Genomic DNA, 19,754 nt, shown 5'->3' with positions numbered 1-19,754 from the left:
ACTCACCTGGAGCCAGACATTCTGGAATGCAAAGTCAAGTGGGCCTTAGGGAGCATCACTATGAAAAAAGCTAGTGGAAGTGATGGAATTCCAGTTGAGCTATTTCAAATCCTAAAAGATGATGCTGTGAAAGTGCTGCACTCAATATGCCAGCAAATTTGGAAAACTCAGCAGTGGCCACAGAACTGGAAAAGGTCAGTTTTCATCCCAATCCCAAACAAAGGCAATGCCAAAGAATGCTCAAACTATCACACAGCTGCACTCATCTCGCATGCTAGCAAAGTAATGCTCAAAATTCGCCAAGCCAGGCTTCAACAGTATGTGAACCCTGAACTTCCACATGTTCAAGCTAGACTTAGAAAAGGCACAGGAACCAGAGATCAAATTGTCAACATCTGCTGGATCATCGAAAAAGCAAGAGAGTTCCAGAAAAACATCTATTTCTACTTTATTGATTATGCCAAAACCTTTCACTGTGTGGATCATAACAAACTGTGGAAAATTCTTAAAGAGATGGGAATACCAGACCACCTGACCTGCTACCTGAGAAATCTGTATGCAAGTGAAGAAGCAACAGTTAGAACCAGAAATGGAACAACAGCCTGGCTTCAAATCGGGAAAGGAGTACATCAAGACTGTACACTGTCATCTGGCTTATTTAACTTATATGCAGAGTACATCATACAAAATGCCTGGCTGGAATCAAGACTGCTGGGAGAAATATCAATAATGTCAGATATGCAGATGACACCATCCTAAAGGGAGAAAGTGTAGAAGAATTAAAGAGCCACTTGATAAAAGTAAAAGAGTGAAAAACTTGCCTTAAAACTCAACATTCAGAAAACTTAAGATTATGGCATCTGGTCCCATCACTTCATGGCAAATAGATGGGGAAACAGTGGAAACAGTGACAAACTATTTGGGGGGGGCTCCAAAATCACTGCAGATGGTGACTGCAACCAAGAAATTAAAAGACACTTGCTTCTTGAAAGAAAAGCTATGACCAACCTATCATACTAAAAAGCAGGGACAATACTTTGCCAACAAAGTTCTGTCTAGTGAAAGCTATGGTTTTTCCAGTAGTCATGTATGGATATAAGAGTTGGACTATAAAGAAAGCTGAGTGCTGAAGAACTAATGCTTTTGAACTGTGGTGTTTGAGAAGACTCTTGAGAGTCCCTTGAACTGCAAGGAGATTCAACCAGTCCATGCTGAAGGAAATCAGTCCTGAATATTCATTGGAAAGACTGATGCTGAAGCTGAAACTCCAATACTTTGGCCACCTGATATGACAAACTGACTCATTTGAAAAGACCCTGATGCTGGGAAAGATTGAGGGCCGGAGGATAAAGGGATGACAGAGGATGAGATTGTTAGATGGCATCACTGACTGGATGGACATGAATTTGAGCAAGCTCCAGGATTTTTGATGGACAGGGAAGCCTGGCGTGCTGTAGTCCATGGGGTCACAAATAGTCAGACATGACTGACCGACTAAACTGACTACTTATATTTGACATATAGTAGCTGATTTCTTCTTAACTCTCTCTTAAGAACACTAATTTCTCATTTGCTTCCCACTCTGATGAACAGCAATATTTCCCAATGACCCCCATTTATATCCAAGTCTTCACCCTGTGCACTGCCAGCCCTCACCTGCAGCGAAGCATGTTTCATCATGGAATAAAGCAAAATAGCTAATGAGTCATTTTACGTTCCAACTTGTTTTGCTAACATTTTGAAGATGTATGCAAACAATGATGTGCAATACAGTATATAAAGCTCATTAATGAGGCAAAACAGTACACCCAGTGTGGAGCTAAAGTAAACTGTTAGCTCATCCAAATTATAGAAATGCAAATTTAGTTTTATTTGCATTTGATGAATTGTATATTAGTCAGTCAGTCAGTGAGTTCAGTCGCTCAGTCAGGTCTGACTTTTTGCAACCCCATGGACTGCAGCATACCAGGCTTCCTTGTCCACCACCAACTCCCAGAGCCTACTCGGTGATGCCATCCAACCATCTTATCCTCTTCTCATCCTCTTCTCCTCCTGCCTTCAATCTTTCCCAGCATCAGGGTCTTTTCATATGAGTCAGTTCTTCACATCACGTGGCCAAAGTATTGGAGTTTCAGCTTCAGCACCAGTCCTTCCAATGAATATTCAGGACTGATTTCCTTTAGGATGGACTGGTTGGATCTCCTTGCAGTCCAAGGGACTCGCAAGAGTCTTCCCCAATACCACAGTTCAAAAGCATCAATTCTTTCAGGACGCAAGTCAGGTGGTCTGGTATTCCCATCTCTTTAAGTATTTTCCACAGTTTGTTGTGATCCACATAGTCAAAGTATTTGGCGTGGAGATGGCACTACCAGACCACTTGACCTGCCTTCTTGAGAAACCTGTATGCAGGTCAGGAAGCAACAGTTAGAACTAGACATGGAACAACAGACTGGTTCCAAATAGGGAAAGGAGTACATCAAGACTGTATATTGTCACCCTGCTTATTTAACTTATATGCAGAGTACATCATGAGAAACGCTGGGCTGGAGGAAGCACAAGCTGGAATCAAGATTGCCGGGAGAAATATCAATAACCTCAGATATGCAGATGACACCACCCTTATGGCACAAAGTGAAGAAAAAACTAAAGAGCCTCTTGATGAAAGTGAAAGAGGAGAGTGAAAAAGTTGGCTTAAAGCTCAACATTCAGAAAACTAAGATCATGGCATCCAGTCCCATCACTTCATGGCAAATAAATGGGGAAACAGTAGAAACAGTGGCTGACTTTATTTTTCTGGACTCCAAAATCACTGCAGATGGTGATTGCAGCCATGAAATTAAAAGACGCTTACTCCTTGGAAGGAAAGTTATGACCAACTTAGCATATTAAAAAGCAGAGACGTTACTTTGTCAACAAAGGTCCATCTAGTCAAGGCTATTGTTTTTCCAGTAGTGATGTATGGATGTGAAAGTTGGACTATAAAGGAAGCTGAGCGCAGAAGAATTGATGCTTTTGAACTGTGGTGTTGGAGAAAACTCTTGAGAGTCCCTTGGACTGCAAGGAGACCCAACCAGTCCATCCTAAAGGAGATCAGTCCTGGGTGTTCATTGGAAGGACTGATGTTGAAGCTAAAACTCCAATCCTTTGGCCACCTGATGCAAAGAGCTGACTCATTTGAAAAGACCCTGATGCTGGGAAAGATTGAGGGCAGAAGGTGAAGGGGACAACGGAGAATGAGATGGTTAGATGGCATCCCTGACTCAATGGACATGGGTTTGGGTAGACTCCAGGAGTTGGTGATGGACAGGGAGGCCTGGAGTGCTGCAGTTCATGGGGTTGCAAAGAGTCGGACACAACTGAGCGACTGAATTGAACTGAGATTATTTTCAGGAACTCTCTTGCTATTTTGATGATCCAAAGCATGTTGGCAATTTGGTCTCTGGTTTCTCTGCCTTTTGTAAATCCAGCTTGAACATGTGGAAGTTCAGGGTTCACATACTGTTGAGGCCTGGCTTGGAGAATTTTGAGCATTACTTTGCTAGCATGCGAGATGAGTGCAACTGTGCGATAGTTTGAGCATTCTTTGACATTGCCTTTGTTTGGGATTGGGTTGAAAACTGACCTTTTCCAGTTCTGTGGCCACTGCTGAGTTTTCCAAATTTGCTGGCATATTGAGTGCAGCACTTTCACAGCATCATCTTTTAGGATTCGAAATACCTCAACTGGAATTCCATCACCTCCACTAGCTTTTTTCATAGTGATGCTTCCTAAGGCCCACTTGACTTCACATTCCAGGATATCTGGCTCTAGGTGAGTGACTATACCACCATGATTATCTGGGTCATGAAGATCTTTTTTGTATAGTTCTGTATATTCTTGCCACCTCTTCTTGATATCTTCTGCTTCTATTAGGGCCATACCATTTCTGCCCTTTATTGTGCCCATCTTTGCATGAAATATTCCCTTGGTATCTCTAATTTTTTGAAGAGATCTCTAGTCTTTCCTATTCTATTGTTTTCCTCTATTTATTTGCATTGATCACTGAGGAAGGCTTTCTTATCTCTCCTTGCTATTCTTTGGAACTCTGTATTCAAATAGGTATATCTTTCTTTTTCTACTTTGCCTTTCACTTCTCTTCTCTTCACAGTATTTGTAAGGCCTCCTCAGACAACCATTTTGGCTTTTTGCATTTCTTTTTTTGAGGATGGTCTTGATCCCTGACTCCTCTACAATGTCACAAACCTCAGTCCATATAGTTCATCAGGCACTCTGTCTAACAGATCTAATTCCTTGAATTTATTTGTCACTTCCACTGTATAATCATAAGGGATTTGATTTAGGTCATACCTGAATGGTCTAGTGGTTTCCCCTACTTTCTTCACTTTAAGTCTGAATTTGGCAATAAGGAGTTCAAGATCTGAGCTACAGTCAGCTCCCGGTCTTGATTTTGCTGACTGTATAGAGCTTCTCCATCTTTGGCTGCAAAGAATATAATCAGTCTGATTTTGGTATTGACCATCTGGTGATGTCCATGTGTAGAGTCTTCTCTTGTGTTGTTGGAAGAGGGTGTTTGCTATGACTAGTGTGTCATCTTGGCACAACTCTATTAGTCTTTGCCCTGCTTCATTCTGTTATCCAAGGCCAAATTTGCCTGTTACTCCAAGTGTTTCTTGATCTCCTACTTTTGCATTCCAGTCCCCTATAATGAAAAAGACATCTTTTTTCGGTGTTAGTTCTAGAAGGTCTTGTAGGTCTTCATAGAACCGTTCAACTTTAGTTTCTTTAGCATTATTGGTCAGGGCATAGACTTGGATTATCATAATATTGAATGGTTTGCCTTGGAAATGAACAGAGATCATTCTGTCATTTTTGAGATTGCAACCAAGTACTGCATATTGGACTCTTTTTTGACTTTGAGCTACTCTATTTCTTCTAAGGGGTTCTTGCCCACAGTAGTAGATATAATGGTCATCTGAGTTAAATTTTAGTCCAGTTCATTTTAGTTCGCTGATTCCTAAAATGTCGACATTCACTCTTACCATCTCCTGTTTGAGCACTTCCAATTTGCCTTGATTCATAGACCTAACATTCCAGGTTCCTATGTAATATAGCTCTTTATAGCATTGGACTTTACTTTCATCATAAGTCACATCCACAACTGGGTGTTGTTTTTGCTTTGGCTCCATCTCTGCATTCTTTCTAGAGCTATTTCTCCACTGATCTCCAGTAGCATATTTGGCACCTACCGACCTTGGGAGTTCATCTTTCAGTGTCCTATCTTTTGCCTTTTCATACTGTTCATGGGGTTCTCAAGGCAAGAATACTGAAGTGGTTTGCCATTCCCTTCGCCAGTGGACCACATTTTGTTAGAACTGTCCACCATTGACCCATCTGTCTTGGGTGGCTCTACACAGCATGGCTCATAGTTTCATTGAGTTAGACAAGGCTGTGGTCCATGTGATCAGATTGGTTAGTTTCCTGTGATTATGGTTTTCAGTCTGTCTGCCCCCTGATGGAGAAGGATAAGAGGCTTATGGAAGCTTCCTGATGGGAGAGACTGACCGAGGGGGAAACTGGGTCTTGTTCTAATGGGCGGGGCCATGCTCAGTAAATCTTTAATCCAATTTTCTGTTGATGGGTGGGGCTGTGTTCCCTTCCTATTATTTACCTGGGGCCAAACTATGGTGGAGGCAATGAAGATACTCCCTATTAATACTAATGCATATTAGTAATGTACAGAAAATTGTGGGATCTAATAAGGGTGGTGCTATTTTTGTTAAAGTTACATACACATTTGGACACCTTCACTTATAGGTATTACTTTGCTTTTATATGCATTTTTATTTATTTTATTTTTTGACTGCAATGTGCGACATGTGGAAACCTTCTGAACTAGGGATCAAACCTGCTCCCCTTGCAGTGGAAGCATGGAGTCTTAACCACTGGACCCTCAGAGAAGTCTACTTTGCCTTTAAAATGGAACAAAGAGCAGGTTTAAAAATGAAAAAAAAAAAAATTCTGATCAATTTCTTGCTCAGGACTTGAATTTTGACAAAGTAGGAAAGTCAGAAAACTATTGCAAAGATGACTTTTATATCCCCCAATAATGTAATTCTTCAGTACTGGAAATTATTTTCATTTTACTTACTATGATCTTTTCCAGTCTCTCTCACAAATTACTTTCCATTGGCTTTCTGAGCCAGTCTCGTATGAAACCTCTAGGGAGGTTCAGTTGTAATATATAAAGCAGCAGTTTTGGTTCATTATTGGAATTTTCCTTCCTAAAATACAGAATTGTAATAATAGAGGCATAGGGTATCACATGTCACTATGTTAATGAGAAAATTGGTAATGGTGACATTTAGTTAATTCACACAATCATTATTAAGAATACACACAAGTTAAAGTAATGAGGTATAGACTATTCCTATTAACTGCCTTTCCATGAGGAAGATGGTTCTTGTGTTTCTGCCACTTTCATTCATTTATTATTATTATTTTTTTTGACTTTTTTTTAAAATTAATTTATTTATTTTAGTTGAGGGCCAATCACTTCACAACATTGCAGCGGTTTTTGCCATACATTGACATGAATCAGCCATGGGTTTACATATGTTTCCCATCCTGAACCCCCCTCCCACCTCCTTCCCCATCCCATCCCTCTGGGTCATCCCATTGCCCCAGCCCTGAGCATCTGTCTCATGTCTAACATTAATTGTTAATTAATTAATGTTAATTAATTAGTTAGTTAATTAATGTCTAACATTAATTGTTGAATGAAATGTTCAATAATAAATGAATGACATTCATTTATTATTGAACATTTCATTCAACAATTATTGTTAGAGATACAAATTAGAGTTAGATACAATACTGCCCCTGCTCCACAATCTTGATGTTTATTTGCAGAGAAAGGCTTAAAAGAGATAATTTCAGTAGTTAAGTGTTATAACAAGTATGCACAAGTCCAGTGATGAAACTAAAATGTTGTTCAGTTGCTAAGTCATGTCTGACTCTTTGCAACCCTGTGGACTGCAGCATGCTAGGCTTACTTGTCCTTTGCTATCTCCCGTAGTTTGCTCAAATTCATGTCCACTGGGTTGGTGATGCTATCTATCTATCTCATCCTCTGCTGCCTGCTTCTCCTTTTGCCTTCAGTCTTTCCCAGTATCAGGGTCTTTTCCAGTGAGTCAGTTCTTCACATTAGGTGGCCAAAGTATTGGAGCTTCAGCTTCAGCATCAGGATCAGTCCTTCCAGTGAATATTCATGGTTTTAGAAAACTAAAATAGGCCCAGGTAATTGATTGGGAGGGTTTGAGAGGGGAACGTTTCAGGGAGGGGGAGATCCTTGAATTTAATAACCAATTAATCCTCTTCAAAAGTCTGATCAAATTTTTCAAATTTGCAATGGAATCTTCCAGTTCTTCTCCCTAATATAAAACAGAATTCAATAGGAGACATACTGTATAATTTCAAGTAATAATTTTACATGGCTTCTCTTAAGAAGAGGGTTGGAGAAGAGTATTTCATTGAGACTTCACTTTATAAACAAGAATTTAAGTTACTGTTATGGAAGAGTAGGTAAATCTTTAAAAAGAAAATCAAAGCATGTATCCCAAACCTCCAATACGTATTTGCTTTGGGTCATTCCCTATGAGTCATGGCTTGCTTTTGCATGAGGATGAAAATTTTTTGTAGGTGTCTGATGGTTGGGAGGGTATAACTCTGCCAGAAGTTCTTCCTAAACTGCTCATGGTCAGGATAAAGAAAAGAATCAGAGCAAAACTGTTCTGATCGAGGCTGAAGGTGTTGCTGTCTACTACATCTGTACTTCTCATCACAGGGAATGAAGTTACCTGAAGTCTTGGTTAAAAGACTTATCCCTCTCACCTTCAGCCCCACCCCTGATTTTAGGACTCCAGTTGGTCTAGTTGTTGCTGTCGTTTCTCATGTTGAACAGAAAAGTGAACACTTGCTGTCACAAGTGAGGTAAGAAGAAGAATTAATCCATCAACGAGAAGGTAATTGTTGATCAAAACTTGTGTTAGATACAACAGAGGATATTCAAGATGCATAAGAAAAGGTATATCTTTGTATGGTGACAGACAACAACTAGACTTATCATGGTGACATTTTGAAAGATATAGAAATAAATTACTATGTACTGTTCCAAGAACTCACAGGATGTTGTAGGTCAATTGTACTTTATAAACAAATAAACAAACTCATAAAAAAAGATCAGGTTTGAGGTTACCAGAGGAGAGGGCGTTGGATGAAGGTACAAACTTACAGCTATAAGATAAATAAGGACTAGGGTAGAATGTACAACACAATAAAGATAACTAACACTGCTATATGTTTATGTTATAAATGAAAGTTATTGGGAGAGTAAATCCTTACAAGGAAAATTTTTCATTTCTATTTCTTCAGTGTTGCAATTATATGAGATGATGGACATTCATGAGACCATTTCATGATGTATTAAGATAAGTCTTTATGTTGTATACCTTAAACTTGCCTATGCTCAGTCGCTTCAGATGTGTCTGACTCATAGTGACCCCATAGACTGTGGCCTGCCACATGAGATTTTCTGTCCGTGAGATTTTCCTGGCAAGAACACTGGAGTGGGTTGCCATGCCCTCCTTCAGGGATATTCCCCACCCAGGGACTGAGTTCCCATCTCTTGTATTGCAGGCGGATTCTTTACCACTGAGCCAGGGGAAAGCCCTACATGGTACTGTATGTCAATTATATCTCAATAAAACTGGGGGGAAAAATGTCCACTCTCAGTGAAGCATTGTTTCACGTTAAGAGGAGATGGTTGGATGGCATCACCAACTCAACGGACATGAGTTTGAGCAAGCTCCAGGAGATGGTAAAGGACAGGGAAGCCTGGCATGCTGCAGTCCACGGGATTGCAAAGAGTCAGACATGACTGAGCAAATGAACAACAAACAACAAAAAGCAGACTTATGGCAACTCTTTTAAAGGCTTGTATTGCAGTCTAGTAATTGTCAGTCTGTCCTCTTCATTCCTGGGACTGTTCTGCACCCTTGTGAAGTGAGGAATTCATTTATTCAAGCTTAATTGAAAACACGAAAAAGAATGAAAAAAAAGGAAAAGCGAAATTAATTTTGAAGGACCTTCCATATTACAGGGGCTTCCCAAGTGACACTAATGGTAAAGAATCCACCTAACAATCAGGCAATCCTATAGACAGAGGAGACTGGCAGGCTGCAGTCCATAGGGTCACAAAGAGTAGGACATGACTGAAGCGACTTAACACACATGCAAGTATTAGAAGAATAAGGCAAAACAAGAATATTTAACAAATCTAGACATGCATGATAAGAGACAGATGAAGAAAAGATAGAGGTTTCAGGGTGAAGTGGTGTCATCATTATACACTATTTGAGAGAAGAAAGATGTAATCTAAGAGATGACATTTTACTCACAATTTTGACAGGTGACTACATTGAAATATCAAGAGTTATGTTCATATTATCTCTTGTTTTCCAATAAAAAGCCCCAAATGCCATCATTTGAAATCTCCGCATTTAATCAAGTCACAATTATTTGTGTCAAGGAAAGGAATAACTCAAAAATAATTTACTTTGGAATTGAAAGAAAATATGTACTCTTACTTGAAGTCTGTTTGTCCTTCTCCTTTCGGTTTGTCTAGGCTAATGGCAAAATAAGCTTCTATTCTCTGAGCACAGAGGGAGCAGATACATGACTTGGCACTGGATGGGGCAAGGGAAGCCACCCTAGGATTAAAAAATGGCAAACGCCCCTGAATCACTTTCATGTTGTTGTGGCCAAACACAAACAGCCTCAGAACATCTGGGATTTCCTCATTTTAACTCCAAGTTGTCATATTTTCACACATTCTTGCTTTTTAGTGCTTGGGCTGAGGCATTATTTTCTAATTTGATTTGTGTCCTCTTGCAAAACTGTCGAGAATTCCTATCAAATGGGAACCTTAGATTTTCCCACGTCAACTGTCTCTTATCATGGCAGCTGGTGTAGAAGGAGGAAAAGCAAGACTAAAGAGAAGTACAGAGAATTTCTGAGTTAAAAAACAGCAACATCAACAACAAACTAAATTGTTAAAGAAAATCTCCTCAAATCTTTTCTTTCATTTCAAAGGGATTTGTAATTTGAAAGTGAGGGACATGGTAGCATGACAGCTTCCAGACCACTTTGAACCTCCCTAGAATTTCAATCTGCCCCGCCCAACTTTCACACTTCTGTCTCTCTTCTCCTTTTGAGGTTTTCCTTCAGCACTTCATTTTCTAATGTACAATATACTTACTTATTTTTTCTTGTTTATGCTTTGTCTTCACCACTTGAAGACCCCACTGAATATTCATTCACCACTAGAATGAATATTTCCACATTTCTGCACAGTGCAGGAAATCTGAGGAAGAACACTAGTATTAACTTGGTGAAAAGATGAAAAGATACTGTATAGTGAATATATTTTAAGAGTTGTTTACCCCAGAATCACTTGTTTACACTCCAGGGTACTAAAAACTCTGGAAATTTCTCATTCCCCTCCCCAGAGATTTGATTATATTCCAGAGTGAAGGACTTTCTCTCTCTGAAGGGAGGATGGGATCTTGTGCTAGCCACATTATTTAAGCTTTGAGTCTCATAATTTCTGAGCTCCTCTCCTATGGAACAATCTTGATGAATGTTCAAGTGAACATGTGTCCTCATTGTGTTGCCCTGTGGAGGGCTGGAAAACTAATGCTAAAATGCTCTGCGGGTAATAACAATTTGTCTTCTGATCCAAAGATTTTGGTTTCCTGTCAGAATACCCCTGTCTATCTATCTATCTAGCTATCATCTATCTAGCTATCTATCATCTATCTATCTAAACCTAATAGACAAATGGACAGAATGAGGGAAGAAAGGAAGGAAAGGAAAAAGATTGGTTGAATATTAACCTGTCAGAAATTCCTTATACTCCTACATTGGATGGAAAATGCTACAGATAATAATGGAGATCTATTCAACTTTTAGATATAAATTATTCAGTAGTTTTTCAGATCACTCATGGTAATTTTAAGTGATGTTTTCAGTTCCATGCCAACAAATGAGCCAAATAAAATTCAATTTCTGATAAAAGAGTCAGAAAACTAAAGAAGATTCAAATGTTTGTTTTCAAAGTATTTACTAGAAAATGTATGAATTGCTAAAAATAAAGAATGATTAATCATTTATACCTGACAAAAGTCTTAGTGAAAAATTGTTCAAGAAAAGGAATGGTAGTTTGAGGCAAATTAGTAGAGATAATAACAAAGAACTCCTTCCTGAGATAACACATAATTCCATAAAGATGATCTCTTAAAATAATTGAAAAGGGAAGAATCATTTGGTCTAAGTTTTCTTTGGGACATGCTCAAAATATAGTGAATTCTCCTCTGAACAGAAGAAATAACAAAATCTATTAAACCAAAGATTCCAGAAACTTTTAACTTGCTATTCTGCTGACATTCTGAGTCTTAAGAAAAGCTTTAGTCAAATGAGCAACTTGTCAATTTATCTATAGGCATTTTAAAGTTTTTTTTTTCCCCCAAGTTCATTTAGGATATAAAGTGATTCATGAAAAACTTCAAAAGGATTGATTAATGCAGTCTAGTTTCTGTAGTTTCTGTTAACATGTCAGAAAGCTCTTTATTCCCCCCAAGTTTTATGGTGATTCACCTAAAAAAATCTCTCTCATTGGCAGAAACACATGTTAGCTGCATTTATACATTCAGGAGGAACACCATAGAGACCAAAATATTATGTTACTAAGTTAATGATATGCATATCTCATAGAATTTTCTGTAATCGATATCTGTGACCAAGTTGGCAACAGATCAAACAGTTCCCCAGACAAAATCCCTGGTAGGCCCCTCCTCTGAGTTCTTCACCCACTGACCACTGCAGAGCTTATTATATGGTTCACCTTCAGACAATAATTCACTGCCAGTGTATGATTATACTACAGCTGCTGCATGCATATTTGGGGATTTCTATCTTGGTGCTCAGTGTGAATTATATATAATATTTACCCATATGCTAACAAAAGCACTATGTTCCATATATCGCCTACATTAGCTGTATAGACATTCTTTTAGAAATATGCAGATATCTCATGACTTAAGCAAACATTGTGTACCCCAACTTTGAGAGAAGATGGTACAAGAAGGTCATAAAAAATGCTCAATGTAATTTTCTATATTTATCTGTCATGTCATTGAATGGTTTCAAAGCAGTTTCACTGGTATTTCATGTGATCTTCAGAACTACAAGGTGACCCACCTTCTGATTTTTAGGTCTGGCATGTGAGACTGGTTTAGGCTCATTCTAAATGATCCTAGAAAGTAGAACCAAACCAACAGATGAAATCTGTAGGGAGTCAATAAAGGAGCCTTTTCTGCTTATTAGATCTCTATGGGTACAATAGCTTGTTTTGCTGCTAATGTGTTTCTCAATGAAAATACCTAACACAGTGACAAAAAGAAGTCAAGTAGCCACTGAGTAGCTAGATGAGATGACCTTTCAAATAGCTTCTAATGTTGGTTGTTGTTCACCTGCTCAGTCACGTCTGACTCTTTGTGACCCCATGGACTGCAGCGTGCCAGGGTTCCCTGTCCTTCACCATCTCCTGGAGCTTGCTCAAACTCATGTCCATTGAGTCAATGATGCCACCTACCCAAATTATCCTTTTGTTGCCCCCTTATGCTCCTGCCCTCAATGTTGGAATCCTGGGTAAATGCTCTAGGATTCCTTTAGTTAAGGATAGGTAGTAGCTTGCCGTCCTTCAGATCGTAAAGGGAATCTACCACCCTTTCTTCCTTGTCTATATTCTTCAGTGCTACTGGACACATGCCCAGTTAAGATGAAGAACAGTTCAGCCATGGGCTGCAGCTGCTGCGTGGCTAATGGAAAAGGCAGCCAGGAATCCTCACTCTCTCTTTCTGCTCCATGCCAACAGGCTCGCCTGATTTGAACAAAAATCCAGTCAAGCTGCCTGCTTGGCACTATGCAAGTGACACATCTGGGTGCCTCACAAGGTTTCTAACTGAAGTGAGAGTCTGATTGCAAACTATGTAGACTCAATATTAAATGCTCTCTTCTCCACTGGGCTGTACCATAAGCCAGTGAAAGCTGGGAGCATGAAATGCTTGGGATCTTGGAGCAGCAAAGGATCTCAGAGATCTTCTGCCACATTTTTCAAAACGTATTCCACGGAAACATTGCCTTGTGAAAGCCTTCTAGGGAAGAAAATGATCTGATATCAAATAAATTAAGTAAATATTGTACATTTGGATCTTTCTAGAAGATTCACAGTGCACATTAATTTATTAAATGTTCTGAGAAGTCTTATTGCAAAGAAACTTCAGTAAGTGCAGAACTGACCAACACCATTTTTTCCCTTGCTTTATGGTCACTAACATTCCATAGACAATACCCTGAGATATAACAATATTTTAGTATCAAGCCTTTCTTTTTACATCTGAAGAAACTTAGGTCCAGAGAGATAAAGTGATATGTCCCAGGCTGAACAAACTGACAGTTATGACGAGAGTCAGGTTTCCCTGCTCCTAATTGTATGTTCTTTTTTCTGAAAGATTGTTCATGATCACATTCTGGACTTTCTTTTTTTTTTTTTTTTAATTAGTTTATTTTCTATTTTTTAACTTTACAATATTGTATTTGGACTTTCATACTTCATTTTATCATGCCTAGGTTTGGTGCACATCTTTAGACTGATCAGCTCTGGCTATAGGGAAAAGTCTGGGAAAAGCCTTTAGATAAGTATAAGCTTCACCAACACACTGGAGCCAAGAAGGAGTCATACTATAAAAAAAAACAAAAAACAAAAGCAATAATATGTCAGATTGAGGAGAGATGTTCTACCAGATTTGGAATTAGTCACAGCTAAAGAGTTATTCATCATTCTATGACTTCTCTAACACATGTATTTCCTCATTTTCACACAAAATTCCTAATGAACTCCTGCTTAACCTACTTTATCTGTTCCATGAACCTCAAGTCCCCTCAACCCCACTCTACTAACTGTGAAGTAGACAATTAGAAATTGCATCCTGTTAATGTTCCAGAAGTGACATGATCATCAGTTCAGAAATTCAGGATTCCTTCCCTAGAGGGCTCCATCAGATGCAAACAAGGCTCTTGAGGTACAAAAAATATATAGACTTAACATTCTCCTCTAATATAGCTCAAGGTGGCAGAGAGTGGGGTGGGAAGGGGAAGACAGCGGCAGTGAAAATTCCCATTTAAAAAATTAGAGAGGGGAACACAGCACACCTTGGACACTTACAGACGGAGGTAACAAGATGGACATTGGATGTGTGACTAACTACTTTGACAATTGAATTAGCCTCATAATTGGTCAATATTGACCCCAAGATCAGACTCTTGGAAATATTTTCACTGTCTTTCAGAATCATCCATGAAAGGGGCATTGTATAATCCTTGGGCTGTCGCAAATGAGTTGTTCAGTTTTTTGGTGGTGATTTTGGTGACTGTGAATTACTTAAGATGTTGAGAAAAACATGGTCACTTTTTTTCAGTCTTGAGAATATTTTTCATCATATAATTACCCTAAGACTATTTAAGTGGCTGCTGCGCAATATCATTATTGTAGACGCTCCTCATTAATTAACAATATAGGAAACTGTGTGGTCTAGTGTAAACTGAACTACAAACTGAAGACATTGTCCATTCTTCTAATTTCTACTTAAAGTTATCAGCTTTGGAGCATAAATAAAACACAATAGGGCTGACTCGGGCAGCTAGATATTTTTTTCCATAAATGAATTTTAGATCAGAGCTATCCTATAAAATTTCCTCCAATGATGGAAATGCTCTTATTTTGTGCCATCCATTATGGTAGACATTAGACATACATAGCCACTGAGTATTTGCTAAGTGGCTTGAGCCAAAGAAGAAGTACATTTTTCATTTTATTTAATTTTAATTAATTTAAATTTACTTGGCCACATGTGGCTAGTGGATACCATACTGGATTGCACAGCTCAAGAATGATGGAATGCTAAGGTTAATTTCCAACCAGAACTACATACTATAGCAATTATCAAAGGGTGCTTTGTGAGATAAGAGGAGTAAGAGACAATGAAATTGGTGTTTTCTGATTCATCTCCTCTTTTCCTTTATACTCATATTTCAAACCACAACCCTGTGTTATCTTTAGCATGAGAAGCAGAGTCTATTGAAAAAAAACTATACTAACATCGCAACTCAGAAAGACCAATGACAACTTGATCTTAAGCAGTTAAAGATCTTCCCTATAACAAAGTTATATACTTACCCCATTATTTTCAATTTTAGTTTTTAGCAAAGTAACCTTGAACAGGAACTCCTTGCCCCCTTGAAATACATCTATGGAGGCCATCAGAAATATTCACTAATTTCTGATCATTTAATAATTTACTTTTGTTATTGTTCAGCCCCTAAGTCATGTCCTTTCCAATTGTGGTACTGCAGAAGGCTCTTGAGAGTCCCTTGGATGGCAAGAGATCAAACCAGTCAATCCTAAAGGAAATCAACCCTAAATATTCATTGGAAGGACTGATGCTGAAGCTGAAGCTCCAATACGTTGGCCACCTGATGCAAAAAGCCAACTCATTGGAAAAGACCTTGATGCTGGGAAAGATTGAGGGCAGGAAGAAAAGAGGGTGACAGAGGATGAGATGATTGGATGGCATCACTGACTCAATGGACATGAGTTTGAGCAAACTCCTGAAGCTAGTGAAGGACAGGGAAGCCTGGTGTGCTGCAGTCTATGGAACAACAAAAAGTCATGTCTGACTCTTTGAAACCCCATGAACTGTAGCCCACCAGCCTCCTCTGTCCATTTGATTTCCCAGGCAAGAATACTGAAGTGGTTTGCCTTTCCTTCTCCAGGGGATATTCCCAACCCAGGGATTGAACTTGCATCTCCTGAATTGGCACACAGATTCTTTACCACTGAGCCACCTGGAAAGCCCAATAATTTAGTACAAAATTATTAAAACTTCAGCCTCAAAGAGCATACTATCTGATCGCAAGAGAAAAATCAGGTATCGTTACCAAAAATTAACAGTTTTTCATTCTATTTTTGGAATGGGGAAATACTCACTGCTTCCAGCCCTCATGAGTTTGTTCCATATTTTCTCCAGGTTCTATTTAAAAAAAAAAAAAAAAAACACTTGCAGGTTTAAGTATTAGTGTGCTTTTGGTTGCAAGTGACAGAAACCCATTTAAGATACAAAAATTAAGAAACTATGTATATAGGAAGGCTTCACAGAACGCAAGACAGGAATACTCAATCACATTTACAAATAAGAGCTATCTTCCAGATATTCAGTGACACCTGGTAAAATGCCTGGCATCTTATAAACCCCATCCTGAACACAGAGATATAAATTGCTTTTCTTCTGTGGATAAATTTGCAGGAAGATTCCTAAAATCTTTGTTTTCTTTTTTATATAGACTGTATGTATTTTATTTTTTCTTAGTAGTTTCCAACCAAGAGTTTAAAATTCAGTTGTGATCCATATTTGTAGTTTACCAGGACTTCTCAAGCACTGAACTTCCTCTGTCACATTTTGTTCTCACTTGAGACTCACTTTATCTCATGAATCACATGCTTTGGGTTCTTTGCTTCCTTCTCCATCAAATTACTTCTAGCTTCACTTTGTAAGACAAAATTTGCTTTTTCTGCCTGCTTTATACTCCTTCTTTTTGCCTTTTTACTTTATATTTGTTTTCCATTTCTGTTAGTATTCCCTGAAGATGCCCAGAACCAAAGGGACTGAAATAGCAAACAACATGTCAACAGCAGCCCCCAAACATTGAGCACTTGGTACAACCTGGAAAATGAGGGAGAGTAAGAGCAACATGAAGGTTAATGGGATTTAGTTTCTGCTACTAGAGACTGTCTGACAAAGACTCACAGCACAAGTGCCGAAACACGTCAGTGAAATTTCGTAAAATCTGAGGGCACACTGTGGCAATTAGAACAACAAAGCTGATGGTTCTGTTCTTGGAGAACGATTTGCCTTCAAAACAAATTGGTTTACAATAACAGATGGACATGAAACTAGGTTATCTGAAGAATGATTGAAGATATAGGAGACTTCAACCTAGCATCAGAAAGTTACACAACATAAGGGTCAAAATATTACATAACCAAAAGTCACTTCATCTAACCTTCTATACCATGTTTAAATTTCCTAACAACTATTTGCCCAACTAAAGCTTAAAATGAGGATTAGTTTCCTCATTCCTTAAATAAGCAAAGCTGCTTGTTGAATAGATATGTTTTGAAATAAGTTTTTACTGAGCGTTCACAAACATACAAACATTTCACAAATTATAAATGGATAGCTCAATGAATGTTCAAAATGTGAACTTTCTCTCCTTTTTTTGTTCCTGAGGGTCATCTATCTACTTGATTTATTTAAAAAAAAATATTGCAGTATAATTGACATATTATATTAGTTTCAGGTGTATGATATGATTCAATACTTGTGTATATTGTGAAATTATCACAACATCTAGTTACCATCCATCACCTCACAGATTTACAATTTTATTTTCTTGTGATGAGAATTTTTTAGATGTACCCTCTTAGCCACTTTCAAATTCACAATATAGTATTATTAACTATAGTTACCATTCTGTACATTACATATGCATGACATTTATTTTGTATCTGGAAGTTTGTACATTTTTATTGAAATAGAGCTGATTTACAATATTGTGTTAATTTTAGGTGTACAAAACATCTTGGAAGTTTTGTGAGCATGGGTGCATATCCCATAAGTCCACTAAATTATGAAATATTAGCAATATAACTACTGATACTAAAAGTTTGAGGACCAGTTGCCTAACAAAGGAGAATTCACTACTGGAAATGCTGCCCTAAGAGACCACTCAGTGCACGGCCAGCTGATCTTCCCTGGCAATACTGTGAATAGAGCCTGAACCAATCAAAATTTCCACAGTGAGTAGAGAGAGCTCACGCTTCCATAGTACATAACCCACAGCGCCCTGAGTTCTTGCTCACCTTTTCAGCCACCAGATATGTAGATGAGCTTCCTGTAGTGGGAATAAGATGGGCAGGTTCCCTGCAACCAGAGCACAACAGGTGCAGCAGGAAAGTAGTGAGAGTTCATGTCTTAGATTCCTTCCCCTCCTCAATCATCTGGTTTTTTCATAACTAGATTCTTTCCTTTATTTCCTTCCAGTCAGCAGGACTACCTCTATGTGCATCTATGTCATAGAAATACAACATTCTCACTGAATCCCGGATTCCTCAAACACTGAAATTACACATTTACTTAGTGTTCAATAGTCAAAAAAGACATATTCCTTTTACAGGAAAATTATTTTAAAAAATTTTTTAAAGGGCCTGAGGTAGTAACTCAAATGCTCTGAACACCAAATTTTACCGAGTATGCAATAGTGAATCAGACAGGTAGATATCTGTTGAGATCAAATCTTTAAAATGGTGACTGGCATAAATCTCTCCCCATTTTGTGATTACTCTCTAAAAATAAGGTTGCTGCAGGGAACTCTACTTAATACTCTGTAATAACCTATATAGGAAAAGAATCTTAAAAAGAGTAGATGCATGTATATGTATAACTGATTCACTTTGCTGTACACCTAAAACTAACACAATGTTGTAAATTAACTATATGCCAATGAAAATTAATTAAAAATAAAATTTTAAAAATTGGTGACTGGCTTCCTAGTTACAGGTGGTTTGTTCTAGTCAACATCACAACAGGACATGTCAACCAACAACACAGGGAGAGACCTATGACTATTTGAGCTATACACACCACATCACACATATTACATTAGCCAGTGTGACCACAATGTACACAGGATATAGAATCCTCCCTCCCTCTCTTCCTTTCATCCTTTCCTCCTTCCTCTCCTCTTTCTGTAACTATTTACTGGGTTAACTATGTGCAGGCACTTGGGTGGGACACAAAAGTGAAATAGCATGTTTCAGGTGATTTTTGAAATTTAAAATCTTATATGGTAAGTGTGAATTCATCAAGGGAAAACTCTTGTGGGAATAAACCTTTCAGACCAGCCTGGGTAGCAAGGTGAAATTAGCTTACGAGGATGGGAGGAATAGGAAAAAGTCTTACCCTCAGTTCAGTGCTAATTCACCACAGCTTGCTGGGCTGGAAGAAACATAAGCTGGAATCAAGATTGCCGGGAGAAATATCAATAACCTCAGATATGCAGATTACACCACCTTTATGGCAGAAAGTGAAGAACTAAAGAGACTCTTGATGAAGGTGAAGGAGGAGAGTGAAAAAGTTGGCTTAAAGCTCAACGTTCAGAAAACTAAGATCATGGTATCTGGTCCCATCACTTCATGGGAAATAGATGGGGAAACAGTGGAAACACCCCTTTATTTTTTGGGCTCCAGAATCACTGCTGATAGTGATTGCAGCCATGAAATTAAAAGACGCTTACTCCTTGGAAGGAAGGTTATGGCCAACCTAGATAGCATATTTAAAAGCAGAGACATTACTTTGCCAAAAGAAGTCCGTCTAGTCAAGGCTATGGTTTTTCCAGTGTTCATGTATGGATGTGAGAGTTGGACGGTGAAGAAAGCTGAGTGCTGCAGAATTGATGCTTTTGAACTGTGGTGTTGGAGAAGACTCTTGAGAGTCCCTTGGACTGCAAGGAGATCCAATCAA

The 19,754-nt window shown here is 38.5% G+C and overlaps 1 protein-coding gene across 3 annotated transcripts in view; it reads right to left on the bottom strand.

Annotated features, from left to right (window-relative positions):
* LOC145507793 (uncharacterized) overlaps positions 1-19,754 on the bottom strand; it is a 97,108-nt gene that overhangs the window by 40,079 nt on the left and 37,275 nt on the right. The window contains exons 3-5 of one of the 3 annotated variants that reach the window (XR_014055128.1): positions 16,163-16,205; positions 10,316-10,420; positions 6,881-7,430 (exon numbers count right to left, since the gene is read on the bottom strand). Coding sequence is in view for 1 of the 3 variants with exons in the window: in XM_081495207.1 (XP_081351333.1) it covers positions 16,163-16,205 (43 nt within the window). In the remaining 2 variants the exon portion in view is untranslated. Of the gene's footprint in view, positions 1-6,880; positions 7,431-10,315; positions 10,421-16,162; positions 16,206-19,754 lie in introns of those variants that run through there. The other 2 variants (XR_014055127.1, XM_081495207.1) reach the window with 2 other exon arrangements.

The sequence above is a fragment of the Giraffa tippelskirchi genome, chromosome 5 (genome assembly GCF_054371585.1).
Source record: "Giraffa tippelskirchi isolate mGirTip1 chromosome 5, T2T-mGirTip1v1.2.pri, whole genome shotgun sequence".
NCBI lineage: Eukaryota > Metazoa > Chordata > Mammalia > Artiodactyla > Giraffidae > Giraffa > Giraffa tippelskirchi.
The sequence above is the reverse complement of the archived record's forward strand: the minus strand, read 5'-3'. Positions and strand labels throughout refer to the sequence as shown.